This window comes from Lithobates pipiens, unplaced genomic scaffold (assembly GCF_037356315.1).
Source record: "Lithobates pipiens isolate NorthernLeopardFrog02 unplaced genomic scaffold, aLitPip1_a1.2 Scaffold_13, whole genome shotgun sequence".
Taxonomy (NCBI): Eukaryota; Metazoa; Chordata; class Amphibia; order Anura; family Ranidae; genus Lithobates; species Lithobates pipiens.
Genome location: NW_027507718.1, coordinates 123,700,234 through 123,719,927, shown reverse-complemented (window position 1 = coordinate 123,719,927; position 19,694 = coordinate 123,700,234). Strand labels below are relative to the sequence as shown.

General features: G+C 43.8%; 1 protein-coding gene across 1 annotated transcript in view; it reads left to right on the top strand.

The window, feature by feature from the left end:
• The first annotated feature begins 4,013 nt into the window (after positions 1 to 4,013).
• The window catches only part of SMIM7 (small integral membrane protein 7), a 48,150-nt gene continuing 32,469 nt past the window's right edge, over positions 4,014 to 19,694 (top strand). Inside the window, exon 1 of the mRNA XM_077475503.1 lies at positions 4,014 to 4,156. Coding sequence (XP_077331629.1) covers positions 4,131 to 4,156 — 26 coding nt within the window. The 5' untranslated portion in view covers positions 4,014 to 4,130. The remainder of the gene's footprint in view (positions 4,157 to 19,694) is intronic.

Sequence of the window (19,694 nt, the reverse complement as noted above, 5' to 3'; positions counted from 1 at the left end):
ACTCAGTAGTGTGCTGCATACACAGTTCAGGAGTGCGCTGCAAACAGAGTGCAGAGTTCAGGAGTGTGCTGCATACAGAGTACAGACTTCAGGAGTGCTCTGCGTACAGATTCCAGGAGTTCACTGTGTACTGAGTTCAGGAGTGTGCTGCATACAGAGTGCAGACTTCAGGAGTGCTCTGCGTACAGAGTCCAGGAGTTCACTATGTACTGAGTTCAGGAGTGTTCTGCATACAGGTTGCAGAGTTCAGGAGTGTGCATCTCACATGCTACTTTAAAAGACAAAATGACTCCCCTCACCTCAGTAGTATAGAGCTCTAGCCCACACATTTCCCCCACCTGAGGTCTCCTTCCACCCACTGAGAGGAGCATATAATAATATACAGGACAGGGTGGGTTCAACTTCTCCAAATATGTCAATGCCGGGTACTCTCCAGCAGCAGTAATTGCAGATTTCAATGACTTGCTTGTCTTCACAGAACACGGGCAGCGTATACACTATGGTATACACTATGGTACACAACGAGTTGGCTGTTTTGACAGAACAATGGGTAAGGAGTGAAAAACTTCTCGCTGCCTTGGAGGCGGCCATGTTGTTGGTTAGTAGCCTGGCGGACTAACAATGTCCAATCTATTATATTGTGTAGCATAGTGTATAAGCTGCCGGTGTTCTATCAGATTACCACTACCCGTCAGATTGTGTAACGGAAGTGACGTTTGACCAAAAAATATTTACTGCACATGCGCTATGCGTTCCAAACATTTCATGAGCTGACGGATAGCGATAATCTGATATAACACCCATGCGGACATCTTACTACACCCAGCTACGTCTTGAATTTCAGAGTAATATTAGCAATAAAGTGGGCGTATATAAATAAATATAATATATTGGCATCAGTGATGCTGTTTGGATGTTTCATTTTGAAAACCAAAAGGTTTAGCCCTGAGCAGTGCAGGGTGTACTAATTTGGCCTCTGCCACCTTCCTACTGCTGGCATCCAGCTTCTTTCAAAATTAAACATCCAAACAGCATCACAAATATCAACATACTAGATTTATTTATATATGCTCACTTTATTGCTAAAATTACGCTGCAATTCAAGACAAAGCTGGGTGTAGTAAGTTGTCTGCTGCTGCTGTTCTATCAGATTACCCCTACCCGTCAGATCATGAGGTGTTTGGAGGGCATAGTGCCGAGGAACGCATGTTGGAATGCATAGCACATGCACAGTATTTCTTGGTCCGACTGTCACTTCCGCTACACAATCTGATGGGTAGTGGTAATCGGATAGAACACTAGTGTTCTGCCGAAAACTCCAACTCGCCAAAAACTCCAACCACGTCACTTCTGATGACTCCGAGTTGGCAGAACAGCGGCAGTGTACTACAGCAGTGGTTCTCAACCTCAATCCTCAAGTAACTCCAACAGGCCATGTTTGCCGGTTTTCCTTTATCTTGCACTTTAAATCAGAGTCAATGGCTTGGTATTTTGGACAGCTATTTTATCTAACGTGTTTCCCCGAAAATAAGACCTATCCCGAAAATAAGACAGCACTATTTTCCAGGAGGGCTACAATATAAGCCCTACCCCGAAAATAAGCCCTAGTTCGAGGTGATTGTGTGCTTTTCAAGGAAATGTGATACAATCCTGTTACAGTGGTGTGCAGTGTGCTGTGTGTGTCTCTAGCGGTGTCAAGTGCTAGAGATGAGCTCCGGTGTGTTCGCATACTCCTTGTGCAGGGCCCGCCAGGATTTTGGTGCAGGAGCTCCGGCGCATTTGCATACTTGCAGAGCCCACCAGGAAGTCGGCGCAGCGCTGCGCTAATCACAGGCAGTGAGATGTTGCCCGATCTCTGCAGCCCCGCATCGAGGCAATGTCTCACTGCCTTTGATTAGCGCAGCGCTGTGCCGACTTCCTGGCAGGCTCTACACATGGAGTGTGGGAATACGCCGCAGCTCATCCTTATCAAGTGCCTTTGATACAGAGCGGCGCACAGCTGATCTCCCTGCTGGTCTCCTCTTCTGCCACCTGTCTGCGGGGGATCTCGGGCCCCTCTTCCCTTCGCAGAGCTTCGGTGGGTCACTGAAGGTACGGTGCGGAATGCAGCATGGAGACTCCTGTCTCCACACGGTATTTACAGATTTTTTTCTTCACATGCTGGCTTGTGTGCACTCTTCCCTGCTTCGAGCATTGCAGAGGGAGGGGGGCTGGGGTCCCTTGCTGGTGGCTGGAAGAGCTGAGGTGTTTGGCATTGTTATACCATGTACACAGATTGGATTTTCTGATGGAAAATGTTTGATTGGAGCTTTTTGTTGGAAATTCTGACTGTGTGTAGGCTCCATTGGACATTTTCCATTGGAATTTCCGACACACAATTTTCTGACAACAAAATCCGTTGTCAGAAATTCCGACGCACAAAGTTCTACGCATGCTCGGAATCAAGCAGAAGAGCCGCACTGGCTATTGAACTTCAATTTACTTGGCTCGTCGTATGTCACCTCGTTCTTGCCATTAGGAATTTTCAACATTGTGTGACCATGTGTACGCAAGACAAGTTTGAGCCAACATCCGTCGGAAAAAAGCCCATGGATTTTATTGTCGGAATGTCCGATCATGTGTATGCGGCATTAGATTGCAGGGCCACACACATTCTATATTGTGTGCTACTGTAAAAGAAAGGGTTTGGGCAGTTTTAGTTTGTTCAAACTGGGATTTTCCTGCCAGCAGGGAGAGTGAGAAAATGTTAAGACCTACCCCGAAAATAAGCCCTACTGGGTCTTTTGTTGCCAAGGCTTATTTTCACGGAAACACGCTAACAGAAATTCCCAAAACATGGTCTGTTGAGGGTACTTCAGGACTGAGGTTGAGAACCACTGCACTACGGTACACATACCTCCCAACTGTCCCTGATTTCGAGGGATTGTCCCTGATTTGGAGCAATGTCCCTCTGTCCCTCATTCTTCCTCATTTGTCCCTCATTTTGGTCTGATCTATATAGTTGTATATAAAATTAACTTTTTCGTTTTTAAAAAGTGTTTTCCTTTGCTAAACCTTTCATCCAATTGGTAAATTGTTGCATTTGTACATTTAAAAAGCCAATATAAAGGAATAGTAGTGGAAAAAAAAAAAAACAGCACTTGCGGGTTTAAAGCGGTTCTGCACCTAAAAAAAAAAAAAATATATTAAAAGCCAGCAGCTACTAATATTGCAGCTGCTGACTTTTAATAAAATCACACTTACCTGTCCCAGGGTCCAGCGATGTCGGCGGCAGATGACGAGCGATCGCTCGTCTCGCTGCTGCACCCGCTGCCATCCTCTGTCAGGGAATCGGGAAGTGAAGCATTACAGCTTCACTGCCCGGTTCCCTACTGCGCATGCGCGAGTCGCGCTGCGCGTCTCTTATGGTCCCCCGCTGTGTCTCTGGGAACTGTGTGTTTCCCAGAACACAACGGGGGGGGGGGGGGGGGGGCGTCTGCGGCTGTCTGCCCGGAAGTGGGTGCAGATACCTGGATTATCCAGGTAACTGCACCCCCCTCCTCCCTGAAAGGTGTCGATTGTGGCACCGGAGGGGGGGAGGGATCAGATTAGCGGAACTTCCCCTTTAGGATGAAGGACCGCTTTAACTAATCATTTTATTTTTTTGTATAATTCTTCTTTAAGGGGGCATGACAGGAGGTGTGTCCTATGCATACATACTTATGCTCATAGGTGTCCCTTTTTCCCTTTCTCAAAATGTTGGGAGTTATGCATCATGAGTGGACGTTGTTAGTCTGCCCAATACTAACCAACAACATGGCCGCTCCCGAGGTAGTGACAACTTTTTTTCTCCTTACTAAACACCAGGCACGTTGCAGGTCATAGCCCACTGCACCCGCCCCCAGCTCCAAGGCAGAAACTCCCTGGGCCAGTAATGGCAGAAGGGATTTAGCAGCAGAGAGACCCCACTGAATGTAAAGACTTCACCCGTATGCATACAATCTTCACCAAAATGGCGTCTTTTTGGAGACAGCGTACAATCTAGATGTATCACGTGTGCAGTGTTCGTGCACTGATTGGTCTCCTAATCTCCTGGTACCCGGAAGGCGGAAGAAGCTCGGCGCTGGTGAGCTGGCTGCTGTTGTGGCACAATGATCGGGGACCTGTTATTATTCGGGTAAGAACGGGCAGAATGCGGGCATTTTATAAATGGGAGGAGTTGGGCGCCACGTTTTGTGTCTGCAGTCCCGATGTGTGGTGGTGCTGTAGCTTCTTCTACGTCATCTGTTTATTCTCGGTATATTGTGGGTTTATAGAAGACTATTGCCATCATTGTGCTGGAAACTAGAAGCCCACATTGCTGAGGGCATTGGTAATGTAGGTTCTCTCCCTCGTAACCCCCCCCCCTATTCTAGGCAGCAGTTCTGCGCATGCTCCTGTCCTGACATCTCCTGGCCCTCCAGCAAGTACAGACTGAACTGTTTACCAGCAGTCTGACTTTACAGACACATGACCACGAAATGTCATCTTCCCCAACACACCTGGCTGATCCATTCCTGGCTGCATCTGGACTGACAGATTGTCCCCTTACTTCTCTGCACACATACATATCACTACTGAAATGACTGATTACTTACCTCCCTTCCCAAGCTATGGCACCGTATATAATATGACTGAGGGGGTACAAATGGTCACCGTATAGCCAGCAGTTAAAGGGTCTGTTAAGGTAATATAAATAACATACATGTTTATACTTGCTCTGTGCAAATGGAATCGCACAGAACGTCCGGGAACCTTCTCTTTTTGGGTCCCCCACCGACACTCCTGGCCCCTCCTCTCTGTCCAGTGCCCCCGTGGGAAACTGCTTCCTATGGGGGCACTCGTGCATGCTCACTCCTGAATCCCTCTGCTGTGTTCATTGACGCAGACAGCGGGACTCGGCCCCGCCCTGATGGCGCTGGCTTTGATTGACAGCACTGTGAGCCAATGGCTCTCTGTGCCCCAGGGAGAAACAATCTATACGGCTCTGGATCAAAAGGGGTCTCAGGTAAGTAAAGGGGGGCTGAGGGGGCGATGCTGACACCTAAACATTAACTTTTTTTTACCTTTAATGCTAGGAATGCATTAAGTTAATTTTTTTTTTTTTTTTTACTTTACAACCCCTTTAACATGCGTTAAAGTGATATTAAACGCACACTTTCATTTACATTGTCTCTTCTATTTCTGTACGTGAATAATGGCGCTGTAAGTATTTTAATTAAAAATAAATAAAAAGATCCAAGTACCATTTTCCTAATCAATATACAGTTGTCACATGACCCAGATCTTTTCCAGCCTATCTGCAAGGAAATATAAGCACCCAGTGTGTCAGGGGGCTGGACACAGCAGACACAGCAAGTGTTTATATTGGATGATTCAGTAGTTATAGCATACACTAGGATTCGGTCAATCCTGGCAGGTGGAGCATAGGCTCATTTCACACATAGTGTCCCTATACATACATCCTCTTCTGAGGGGGAGCTAGGTTTTAGCAGGGGTAGAGGGGTGAGGGGGTGACCTACGTGATGTCGGGGATACATCCCAAGTAGGTGGGGGGTGTCCCTGTGTCACATTGATACAGTGTTTATTATATGTCCAATAAATTTTATATATATCTTAAATTGGTAGCCTTTGTAGGACATGAACGGAAGGTGGAGATAGAGAACAGCAGGATCAGCCAGGATTTTTGCAGAATACAGAAAAGGAATCTCATAGTGACTGAGTATGAACAGCATGTAATACACTATTTTATTATTTTTTTTTTTTTTTATGACTAATGACACCACAAAGCAACTTAGTCACTCCTTGATTATTTCCCGCCTTGACTACTGCAACTCTCTCCTTAATGGCCTACCCTTAAGCAGGATATCCCCCCTTCAGTCTATAATGAATGCTGCTGCTAGACTAATGCACCTCACTAACCGATCGTGACTGCCGCCCCTCTCTGCCAATCCCTTCACTGGCTTCCCCTACCCCACCGTGTAAAATTCAAAATGATAACCAAAACATACAAGGCCATTCACAACATCGCCCCCATCTACATCACCAACCTCATCTGCAGATATCGCCCAAATCGTCCCCTCTGCTCCTCCGAGGACCTCCTGCTCTCTAGCTCCCTTGTTACATGCTCGCTTTCAAGACTTCTCCAGAGCCTCTCCCATCTTCTGGAACTCCCTGCCCCAGTATATCCAATCAGCCCCTACCCTGTCCACCTTTAGGAGATCCCTCAAAACTCATTTATTCAGGGAAGCCTATCCTACACCCACCTACCTGTCCCCAAGCCACCCCCATCAAGTCATTCTCTGCAGCTATTACCTTTTGTACCACCACACCCTCCCTTTTTAGAATGTCAGTTCTAAGAGCAGGGCCCTCCTGTACCTTTTGTATTGAACTGTACTTCAATTGTGTTGCCCCCCTATACATTGTAAAGCACTAAGTAAATTGTTGGCGCTATATAAATCGTGTGTTATAATAATAATGACATTGAACTTTACTTCCAATATAAGCATTTGTGAACAGACAGGCTTTGGGGACGTACTACATGCCTTCTGTATTAAAGGATATGCAAAGGTTCGGGTTTAAAAAATGTTTTGGTGTGTTTCGATAGAGAGGTTTGATTTTCAAACAGGGCACCAAAAATACATCAGGAAGCAGGACTTTTTAAAAACGCAGCACACTGCACAAAAAAAGTTAATTTTTTATTTTTTTTTGCCCCATGGAGTTTAATGGTTTTGCATGAAAAACTCATGTAACATGCTTTGTTCATTTTAGCACATGACCACAGGTGGGTACCCCATAGAAATCGCTCCTTTATATGACTTAAAGTGGTTGTAAACCCTGCACATCCACTTTTTGCTTCAGGTAAGCCTATAATAAGGCTTACCTGTAGCTACCTCGGATATCTCCTAAACCTGCACGGTTTAGGAGATATCCCCTGTATTTGCATGTGCCAACGTCATCGGCACACGTGCACTAATGCAACGGCACGTAAGTCCCATGCGTGGGAGTGATGTCATATCCGGAAGTAACTCTGGGAATGATGTCACCGGCTGGAGCCGGGTACGAGGACCACTGTGGGGGCTTCAATCTAAGGTAAGTAATTCATAATGAGCTAGTATGCTATGCATACTAGCTCATTATGCCTTTGTCTTGCAGGTTCAGGTTGTGTTTTTTTATTTTTATTTTTTCTGTGGGTTTACTGCCACTTTAAGCCCCATACACCACACTATTCGATTTTCTGCAGATTTTTTCGTCTTGAGATTTACCGAAACCATGTCGTGCAAGGACCTGCCTGATTGAATACAAATTGAAATTCTTAAGGTATGAGCTCATATTATATGGTTTTGATAAATCTGAAAACAAAAATCTGCAGAAAATCTAATAGTGTGTCTGGGGTCTTACATTGGCTAAACATAAAAAAAAACTGCATCAAATCAACATGCATTAAAATTGTACAAAAAAAAACACGGGAAAATGCAAACGCAAAGCTGTGATGTGTTTTGTCTTCCATTCCGATACAGGACACTTTCAACCCCTTCCTGCCCAGGTCAATTTTCAGCGCTGTCGCAGTTTGAATGACAATTACTCAGTCATGCAACACTGTACCTAAATTAAATTGATCATTTTTTCCTACACAAATGGAGCTTTCTTTTGGTGGTATTGATCACCTCTGCGGTTTTTATTTTTGCGCTATAAACAAAAGAAGGGCAACAATTTTGAAAAAAAATATATTTTTTACTGTGTGCTATAATAAATATCTCATATTTTTAAAAAACAAATTGTTTCCTCAGTTTAGGCAGATATGTATTCTTCTTCATATTTTTTGGTAAAAAAAAAAACATGTAATAAGCGTATATCGATTGGTTTGCGCAAAAGTTATAGCGCTTACAAAATAGGTTATTGATTCATGGCATTTTTATATCAATAATATTTACTAGTAATGGTGGTGATCTGCGATTGTTGTGTGGGTTTTTTTTTATTTATTTATTTTTTTATCATGACTGCGACATTGCAGTGGACAGATTGGACACTTTTGACACCATTGACATTTCTACAGCGATCAGTGCTATAAATATGCACTGATTACTGTATAAATGTCACTGGCAGCAAAGGGGTTAACACTAGGGGTGATCAAGGGGTTAACGGTAGGGCTGAAACAATTAATCGATTACTATTTTCATAATCGATTAATCAGCCAGTAACATAATGGGGTTAAAAAATGAGCCCTTTATAGTACAAAAAGAGCAAATAATCGCTAATGTAAATATTACTTTCACAGTTCTACAGTAAACAAATGAACCCCTTACAGTAGAAATTATCTTTTTTTTAACCCCATTATGTTACTAAAGATCTTAGACCTGGTTCACATCTATGTGTTTTATTGGTGCTTTTTGCAGAAATGCACTACAGTTCATTTACATGGTTTCCTATGGGACACGTTTACTGCTGAAATCTCTTAATGCAAAATGGTGCTTTATTGGTTCAATATACTTCAATGGAGAAGCTGCAGAAAAGCATGTAATGTGTTTTTGCAGCAATTTGTGTTTTTTAATCTGCCCAAAGAAAATGCAAAAATGCAAATTGCAGTAAAATCACGTGCACAGAAATCAAAACGCACAGCAAAAAGCACGGCAGAAACAGATCAAAAGCAAACTGCATAGGTGTGTACCGAGCATTATGCTGGCAACACAGATTAGTTTTCAGATGAGAATATTCAGACGAAAAATCTTTGTACATTCGCTGAATGAAAGAATTTTGTTTTAACATTCTGTTTATAAAATTAATGTAATTTCTGAACGAAAACCACATACACTGTCTGAAAATTAGTTTGACTAAGAAGTTTTCTATTTCCAAATTTTCCTGTCGCTGTGGTTGAAAATTAACATCAATTTGACCCACTTTTTTTTTTTTTTTTTCAAGGTGATTAATCAAAACAATAATCGGCCAACTAATCGATTATAAAAATAATCGTTAGTTGCAGCCCTAGTTAACGGTGTTCCTAGGTGTGTTCTAACTGTGGGGAGGATGGGACTGACTAGGAGAGTTCGTATATACTAGGAACACACGATCTGTCTCCTCTCTCCTGACAGGACGTGCCCCCCTAAGCCAAGGACATCATATGACGCCCACCCGGGATAGAAGAGCCACCTTGCAGACGTCATTTGACTATGGGTGGGATAGGAAGTGGTTTAAAATGTATCATCCATTTTTGTTTTTTTGCCAAATGTGTTTTCGTTTGAAATCATTGGAAACTCATCTGTAAATGTTCATCAGTAGTAGCAATGCAAAGTTCTGGGTCAATGTGTGTCCATGACACAATTAATTATGCTGTATACCAGGGCTTTACAAATCCCAGGAGCTTGGTGCCCAATGCTCCTTAAAGTGGAACTTTAGTCAGAAAATGAAGTCCTGTTTGACTTCAGGCTAACCCCTTTTGTAAAATATTAAAAATAAGTGTCTGTCTATATTGTTTACAATCCAGTAATACACTGTCACACCCTACTCTGCACATGCTCAGTTGCTCTCTATTTTTAGGCGCTGCCAAGTTTGTAGAGTCCGATCTACCGACAGCCTTAAAACAGAATTAAACCCTCCGATCCTTTAGGCCCGGTTCACACCGCTGCGGGGGGAGATCCGGATGTGATTCGCACAGCAAATCACATCCGATCTCCGTAGCGATGCGAGTTCAGCCATACAGATAGTATGGCTGAATTCGCAGCGCTCCCGCAGCAAACTTGCACGGGACCCTTTTTTGGGTCCGCAACAGAATCGGATCGCATGGGGGTTCACACCATGCGATCCGATTCCTGTGCGAGTCGGCAGATCGCACTGCGATATGCCGACGGATCTGGGGGTGTCATTAACATAACATTGACACTCCCAGCCATCCGCATAGGGCAGTGTGAACTGCCGGCGGGAGGTGTGCGATGCGGGTAAACGCCGCGGATTCGCGGCGTTCTCGCATCGCTATAGTGTGAACCCGGCCTTACAGACAAGAAAGCTGCTTCTGTTTGATCTACAACTGTCATGACGAGGCATGTGATCAGTTATGACACCAGCCATTTGATGGTTTGACAGTTTGGTTGAGGACACAAGCAAATGTGACAGTTAGCAATCCAAGCATTTGCAGGAATGTAACTGTTTTTTTTAAAACGTTTAATCAATGGTTTTAGTTCCACTTTATGATTTACTGCTGTTTAGGGGCTCTGGGCTTCAGCAAAATGGCAGCCTCCAGCAAGGAGAATCAGTGGCAATGCTGGAGGCAATTTACAGCACACACTCATTTTGGTAGCATAATAATTAATGTGAAAGTGATGGAGAACCACTGGTCGGCGCCAGGGGAGGGGACCCTGGCCTTCTGGCTTGGATTGTGGCAGCTTTAGCTCCAGTCAGTTTTTCGGGAGGGAACGTTTGTTCCCCTGTTCCAACAGGGGGGCGGCCTGTACTTCCCGAATGTAATTAGGTAGGAGTGATGGAGCGAGGGTTAAACCTGATGGCAAAGGGTCTCACTAAGCTCCTGGATCTCCATGCCTTTCTGGCTGGGGTGGGGATGCTTCTTTGGAAAAGCCTATGGTGATGTGCCCCTAAAGTGGCAGTTCAGGGGTGCCTTACATTCACAGTGATTTATCACTCTGAGGTTTGGAACCACAGACACTTCACTAACACACTTTTTCATACCTGCCTCTAGGGCCCTGCCTTTTGGCTAGGACCAGAGGAATTTTTGATTCCTGGCCATTGTATTGCACAATGGCCACCTTTTCACTCTCCTCTTCACTATCCCTTTCCTCACTTTTTATTTATTGTATTTGTGTGTTGTGTGTCACGTTTTATGTTTGTCACTGCGCGTTTGGCTAGTAGGGTGTCGGTCCTCGGACCAATCCTGAACGTCTTGTGGGAGGATGGACATAGGCCTTCTGGCTTGGTTCGCCCTCTCTTTGGGGGGTCTTCCTTCGGGGGAGCCCCTACCCTAGTACCTGGGTGGGTCTGTTTCGGCAGACCTTCCAGAGAAAGGCGGTCATCCGGCTTCGGCTGGATGGGCCATGTATTTGGTACCTTAGTCCCCGTCTGGAGCCTAACGCCCTGGGGGATCAGGGTTAGGTCCTTCCTAGTGGAGGACAGTAGACACCCGTTGCACGGTTTTGTGTGTCACTCTTGATGGGTGTCCACTTTTTTTGGCTCCGGGTGGAAGTTTTTTGGGGTGTGTTTTGCACGCCATAGGCTTTTTTTCAATAGAAAAAAATAATATAGTGAAATATAGGACTTATAACTTTGTCTGACTACTTAGATCAGCCTTTCTCAACCTTTTCAACACAGAGGAACCCTTGAAATAGTTCTCTGGTCTCATGGAACCTCTACTAAAAATTTTAAATCTACAACCCATGATATATTAGTGTGATGGTCAGTGATCATTGGGAAGAATTGCCTTCTTACAGATAGCTAAAAAGATCAATGGTGTGAGTGGGAACTTATCTGAGAGGCAGAAATTGCCCAATGCTGAAGGAACCCCTAGCAACCTCTGGAGGAACCATAGTTGAGAATCACTGACTTAGATGTTGAATTTTTAAAGCGGCGGCAAACCTGCTCATCTCACAGGTTTGCAAATCTGACAGAAGTTTGCTGCATTTAAAATTCAACATCTAAGTAGTCAGACGGAGTTATAAGTCCTTTTTTTCACTATATAAACTAACTTTACTGTTATAAATACGTCTAAAATGCAAAACTCCGGTGGGTGTAACACAGGGGTTGACAAATTTGCTTGGAATCTAGGAGCCAGCTAAAAAAGTTAGGAGCCGGGTCCGTGACGGCGATCTGGACCTGTCCCTGGCCTGACATGGAGACGAGTGAGGGGAGGATAGCCCCCAGCCCCCCCCTGTCTCCAAGTCATTGCCCATAGCTCTTAGAGGGACATTTTTAAATTGCATTTTAGTGTAAATATGAGATGTGAGGTCTCTCTGACCCCAGATCTCATATATAAAAGAGGACCTGTCATGCTTTTTTTCTATTACAAGGGATTTTTACATTCCTTGTAATAGGAATAAAAGTGACACACATTTTTTTTTTTTTTTTAAAGAACAGTGAAAAAAAATAAAATAAAAGTTAAAATAAGAAAAAAAAATTGTTTTAAATGTGCCCTGTCTTGCCAAGCTTGCGTGCAGAAGCGAACGCATATATGAAAGCGGTGTTCAAACCACACGTGAGGTATCGCTGCGATCGGTAGAGTAAGAGCAATAATTCTAGCCCCAGACCTCCTCTGTAACTCAAAACGTGCAACCTGAAGAATTTTTTAAACGTCGCCTATGGAGATTTTAAAGGGTAAAAGTTTGTCGCCATTCCATGAGCGGGCGCAATTTTGAAGCGTGACATGTTGGGTATCGATTTACTCGGCGTAACATTATCTTTCACAATATAAAAAAAAAAAAATTGGGCTAACTTTACTGTTGTCTTTTTTTTTTTTATTAAATAAAAAAATTTTCCCCAAAAAAAGTGCGCTTGTAAGTCCGCTGTGCAAATATGGTGTGACAGACAGTATTGCAACGACCACCATTTTACTCTCTAGGGTGTTAGAATAAATAAAAAAAAAAAAAAAAAATATATATATATATATATATATACCGTATATACTCGAGTATAGGCCGACCCGAATATAAGCCGAGGCCCCCAATTTACCCCCAAAAAACTGGAAAACTTATTGACTCGTGTATAAGCCGAGGGTGAGACATGGCTGTCCATCCCTGTGTGTCCGTCCATCCCTGTGTGTGTGTCCGTCCATCCATTCCTGTGTGTGTGTCCATCCATCCATCCATCCATCCATCCCTGTGTGTCCGTCCATCCATCCCTGTGTGTGTATCCATCCATCCCTGTGTGTGTGTGTGTGTGTGTGTGTGTGTGTGTATTCATCCATCCATCCATCCCTGTGTGTGTGTGTGTGTATCCATCCATCCATCCATCCATCCCTGTGTGTGTGTGTGTGTGTGTGTGTGTGTGTGTGTGTGTCCGTGCAGCCTTGTGTGTGTGTCCAGCCTACCTGTGTCCCAAGCCTCCGTCCCGAGCCTCCTCTGTCCCGTGCCTCCTCTGTCCCGTGCCTCCTCTGTCCCGTGCCTTCCGGTGTCCCGTGCCTCCTCTGTCCCGTGCCTCCTCCGTCCCGTGTCGTGCCGATGGATCGCCGCTCTTCTCGGCGGCCATTCTACGATTCAAAAGCTGCGCCTCCGTCCTCCGCCTGTGATAGGCGGAACACTCAATTTCCCAGCAGCCTGTGTTCCGCCTATCACGGACATCCTCTCATACTCGTCCGTAGTATGAGAATGAACGGATGTCCGTGATAGGCGGAACACTGACTGCTGGGAAATTCAGTGTTCCGCCTATCACAGGCGGAGGCGGAGAAGGAGGCGCGGCTTTTGAATTTTAATGTCCGCCGTCTGTCTGCTCGATACGCTGATCGAGCAGTCAGACAGCGGTGACTCGAGTATAAGCCGAGGGGGCACTTTCAGCCTCAAAAAAGAGGCTGAAAATCTATATAATATTGTTTTTTTTTGTTTTGTTTAGGGGTTCTAAGTAAAGGGATGGAGAGACTGGCCCATTAGCATTGTTGGTTGTAATTCCAACGGCCACCACAAGAGGGCGCCAGATTCCAGAAGGAACCATAGGATCACAGAAGGCCTCAAATCCGGGGGCTCAATTACCGGCCGCCTGCGGCGCGGCCCGACGCGATCGCGCGCGCGGGGGGGGGGGGGGGTCCACGGAGACGGGATACCCCCAGCTGTGCTGCCCCAGGCGCAAGGTCGCTGATTCTAGTCGCCAATGCGACCTGGCGACCGGGTTTTGTCGAGCACTGGTGTAACATGTCCGCTTTCCCCCTTCTTAGTGTATCCTTACTGTGGACGAGTGTGGGGTGTAGCAAGATGGCGGAACGTCATTTCCATAGCAAACTGCGATGGGTCGCCGAATATGTTGTTACACCAACATTGGAAGGCTGTTCTGTTTGTTAGAAACCATAAGATAGATTACAATGCAACATGCTGCAGAATTTCTACAGTGTACAACCACATGGTTGTTTCTGCATGGCACTGTGATGGGAACTCTGTGCATGGTGCGGCACACACCCAGCTGAGGGAGCTACATGTGAGTAATGAGTGGTCCATTTCCACTTGTCATGCGACTTTGGACACATAAAGTCGCATGACAAGTCATAGCCCATTGATTTCAAAGGTAAACTTTCCCATCTATATTCCTTTGAAAAGGTGCCTTCCTGCACTACTTTGATGCAACTTTTGATGCGACTTTGATCCAGGGTGTAAAGTTGGATCAAAGCTGCACTCAAACTTGCACTCTAAATCGCACAGCTTTGGAGTCGCAATAGTGGATACGTAGCCTTAGGCTACAGTGCGACCTTGATGCGACTGAGTGCAGCTTTGATCCAACTTTACACTCTTTGGATCAACGTTGCATCAAAGCATTGCAGGTACCTTTTTTAAAGTCACTGATTTTCAAAGTCACATAGATGGGAACGGGTACCATTAAAATCAATGTGCTGTGACTTGTTATGCAACTTTGGACACGACAAATCATGTTTCCACTATTGCGACCACAAAGTTGAACGATTTAGAGTGCAGCTTTGACCCAACTTTACACTTTCTGGATCAGTCGCCTCAAAGCATTGCAGGTATCTTTTCAAAGTTGCGTAGATGGGAACGGTGCCATTAAAAATCAATTGGCTGTGACGTGTCATCCTACTTTGTGTCCAAAGTCGCGTGACAAGTTGTACTAGTGGATGCGGGGTCTTAATGTGGTTGCCTGTACTATGATCATTGTATACTGTGAGCTGAGACACCAGAGTACTTCCAGCTACACTGACAGTTCCCCCGTGACCAGCTCCCTTCTCCTGTGCACAGCTATACTGTATCTGTATAAATACAGCCCTCAGGTGTGTTTGAGAACATTGGTGAACAAACTGCAATATGAAGGCCAAGGAATACACCAGACAGGTCGGGGATAAAGTTATGGAGAAGTTAAATGCATGGTTAGATTAAAAAATAAAAAAAAATAAAAAATCCCAAGCTTTGAACATCTCATGTAGTACTGTTCAATCCATCATCTGAAAATGGAAAGCATATGGCACAACTGCAAATCTACCAAGACCTACCAAGACATGGCCGTCCACCTAAACTGACAGGAGGGGCAAGGAGAGCATTCATCAGAGAAGCAGCCAAGAGGACCATGGTAACTCTGGAGGAGCTGTGGAGATCTATAGCTCAGGTGGGAGAATCTGTCCACAGGACAAGTATTAGTTGTGCACTCCACAAATCTGGCCTTTATGGAAGAGTAGCAAGAAGAAAGCCATAAGAAGTCCCATTTGCAGTTTGCGAGAAATCATAGGGGGGGGGGGGGGGGGGCAGCACGGCAAACATGTTGAAGGTGCTCTGGTCAGATGAGACCAAGATTGAACTTTTTGTCCAAAAAGCTATGTGTTGCAGAAAACTAACACTGCACATCACCCCGAACACACCATCCGCACTGTGAAACATGGTGGTGGCTGCATCATGTTGTGGGGATTCTTCTTTTTATTTTTTTAGCAGGGACAGGGAAGCTGGCCAGAGTTGATAGAAAGATGGATGGAGCCGAATAGAAGGCAATCTTGGAAGAAAACCTGTGAGAATCTGCAAAAAACTTGAGACTGGGGTTGAGCTTCTTCTTCCAGCAGGACAACAACCCTAAACCTACAGCCAGAGCTGCAATGGAATGATTTAGATCAAAGCCTATTCATGTGTTAGAATGGTCCAGATCTAAATCCAGTTGAGAATCTGTGGCAAGGCTTGAAACTTGCTGTTCAGAGATGCTCTCCATCCAATCTGACAGAGCTTAAGCTATTTTGCACAGAAGAATGGGCAAAAATGTCACTATCTAGATGTGCAAAGCTGGTAGAGACATCCCCAAAAAGACTGTCCACTGTAATTGCAGTGAAAGGTGATTCTACTAAGGATTGACTCAGGGGGACTGAATACAAATGCACGCCACACTTTTTACATATTTATTTGTAAAAATAGTTGAAAACCCATTTATCATTTTCCTGCCACTTTGTGTTGATCTATCACATAAAATCCCAATAAAATACATTTATGTTTTTGGTTGTAACGTGATACAACGTGGGAAATTTCAAGGGGTATGAATACTTTTTCAAGGCACTGTATATGCCTGAGCTAAGGGCAGATGGATTTGAGGAAGTAATTGCTACATGAATTATCTGCCCTCGCTCAAGATGGCCATGGTCAGAAATACTAGTTATTCCAAATGATTTCTCAGAAAAATAAAGCACGGAGATATGGATTGATGGGAGAATATCAAAAATGAGTTATAGTGGTTGTAAACTCCAGTCATGGAATTTGAACTAAACTAGGGCCGAAACAACGAATCGATTAATCGACAACTAATCAATTATGAAATTGATTGCTATTTTCATAATCGATTAATCGGGCACTAACATAATGGGGTTAAAAAAAAAAACGAAAATGAGCCATTTATAGTACTAAAAGAGCAAATCGCTACTGTAAATATGACTTTCACTGTCCCATAGTAAAAAATGAACCCCTTACAGTAGCGATTATTTGCTCTTTTTGTACCAATTTTAGTTTTTTTTTTTGTTTTTTTTTTTAACCGCATTCTGTTACTAAACATTTCAGGCCTGGGTCACACCATGACACCATGGTTTCCTATGGGACACGTTCACATCCATGATTTTTTCAGCTGCTGCATATTTGGAAAAGGCAAGGACTTTTTTTTTTTTTTTAACGCAAAACGGTGCTATTTGGGTTCTTTTCTGCAGCTTCTCCATTGAAGTATATTGAAGCAAAGCATGTAATAATGCGTTTCTGCGGCAATTTGAGTTTTTTAATCTGCCCAAAAAAAATTTAAAATGCAAATCGCAGCAAAATTCCTCCTTTTTATTTTTTTTTATTTTAAGGTTATTAACCGATTAATCGAAACAATAATTGGCTGACTGAACGCTCAGATATGAACAAGCACCACTGAAATGAATGGGATTTGGCGTGTTGAGCATTTTAGAGCTTCAAGCAGAAAATCGCCCAGGTGTGAATGCCCTATGCCTCTTTCACATGGCCGATCCGTTCAGGTGCACCTGAACGAATGCTCTATGGAGGTCTATGGAGCATCAGATGTCAGCGGTGACATGTCCGTTGACGTCCGACCCACTCTGATCCGAAAAAGTGTGATGGAGGAAAAACCTACTTTTCCATCCCTCATCGGACTGGTGATTCGTTCCTCTCTCATCAGCATGTGTCGCTTCTGAGAAGTTTTACAGACACATAAGATAACATTTGTGACAGGTAGGTAAGGGGGGAAGCACGAATGTGTATTATAGCAGAGTTATTTTTTTGTTTTTGTTTTTGTTTATAGCGCAAAAAATAAATCCACAGGGGTGATCAAATACCACCAAAAGAAAGCTCTATTTGTGGGAAAAGGACATCAATTTTATTTGGGTACAGCGTCACACGACACGTGCAGTTGTCAGTTAAAGCGATGTTGGTCAGGAAGTGGGTAAAACTTTCCGGGGCTGAATTGGTTAAAGAGTGTTTTTGGTGTGTGGTGCTCAAATGCAGTGTAGTTCCACTTTAGGGAAAAATACTGGGCAATGCTAGATGTTGGTATGATTGCTTAGTAAATGCCTTTTTTAAACAAAGCACCTTTGAACAGGGGTCAGGAGCAAGGCCTTTGTGTGTACTGAGCTTTGTTTTCATCTGATCTTGTCCTAGGCTAGGTTGATACATTTTTTCACGTGTGTTTTTGATGTGGTGGTCTTTTTTTTTTTTTTTTTTTTTTTTTTTTTTTGGGAAGTGCTGATGTTGCTAGGAGGAAGTGTCTGTTGTCATGCAGGAAAATGCACCAAAAACACATGTACATGCGTTTTTTATTCAAATGGTAGTAAACCCCCCCATAAGTTTTGCCCATATCAATCATTTAATACAAACCGTGTGTATAAATGTCATCTTGCTTTCTCCGTCTTGTAATCTGTCGAGTTGCTTTTGCTGACCTCAACGGTGTATGGGTGTATGTGCATCTTCAACCCGATTCACGGTATGCTCTTTGTGCCATCAGTCTATAAAGATGTATGCTGCATATGTCATTTCTGCTCTACCTAGATCCCCCAATATTAGTCTCATTCAGCATTTCCTGATACACCCCATGTAACATTGCATGTCCCAGGGGGTAAAAACATTAGGGCATCATGGTACACTGCAGCGGGGATGAGGGACACGTTTGCCATAGTGATTCCAGGAACTAGAACGAGGCTTGGCTAAGGACCCACTGCGCATGCACGAGTTTACAGATCAGACTAACAAAAGGCGGAAGTGAATTGCAAGACAAACTCAGAAGACAATTGTTAAAATGGCGCTGGCTTATCCCAGGAAGGAGGATTTTTAAAGCAGCAGCAAATAAGGGTTTTTTTTTAATGCGGAACGTGTTAAAAACCAACTTGTTAGTGGGAGAATTGACCACTGTTTTCAATTCTATTGATGTCTATGGAGCCAAAAATGCACCGTGCTGCTTCTTTAGACTCCATTCACACCAGTGCGTTTTTTCATGCTTTTTACAGAAACGCAGGACATTTATTTTAACATTGGATCCTATGGAATACGTTCACATCAATGCGTTTTTATGCCTTCATTTTTGGAAAGGGTCGGGGACATTTCTAAATGCAAATCAGTGCTTTTTTTTAATTTTATTTTTTTAACTTTTTTTGGTTCAGTAGGCTTCAATGGAGAAACTGCAGAAAAGCAAGTAGTGTGTTTTTTTTTTATTTTTATATTTTTTTTTCTGCGATTTTTGACGCAATTTGCATTTTTAAATTGCCCAAATTTTCCAAAAAAAACCCCCAAAACATAAAACGTAAAATCGCAGTAAAAAAAAAACGCGTAAAGCACTGCAGAAATGCTCAAAATCAGCATACGTAGATGTAACTCTAGCCTTATAAAACATGCATTGCAGGAAACTGTATACATGTCAATGGGACCCTTAGGAAATAAGGTGAAACTGATTGTAATGTTTCTGTGGATCTGCAAACGCACTAAAAAAAATGCATAGATGTGAACCTAGCCTTAACTGGTAGTTTAAACCTTTAAGCTTGGTTCACACCTATGTGGCTTACACCGCATCCAATTCGCAGAACACTTTAAAATCTATTACTTTCAATCACATATGTGCGTTGCATTCGCACTCCGTATTACCCAAAAAAAGTGTGCGTTTTCTAGGCAGTGCTGTGCGACTTGCAGGCACATATTCTTCTATGGGAACACATTTGATTCGCAAGTGTGTTCCGTTGTGAACCGGAATCCTCTCCCCCCTCCTCACTACACCTCCTCCTCTCCCTGCTCAGCCGCAGCTACAACAGAGATGAGGTGCTGAACAGCTGCTTTTTCGCTTTGCACAGAGAATGGAGCTGGAATTCGCACGGGACTGGTGTGAATCCAGCCTTAGAGAGAGCAGTGGTTCATTGACATTTAGCCAGGGTTAGGCTAGGTTCCCAGTTTTGTATATGCATGTATGGTTAAGCAGCAGGGAAATGTGCTTCAGGTCTTGGCCATGGTATTAGGTCTTCGTTGTCCAGGTGTTTCCTCAGTTCGATGACAGGGGTGGATTTTATTTGTCATCAGCAAAGGAGGGCTGCA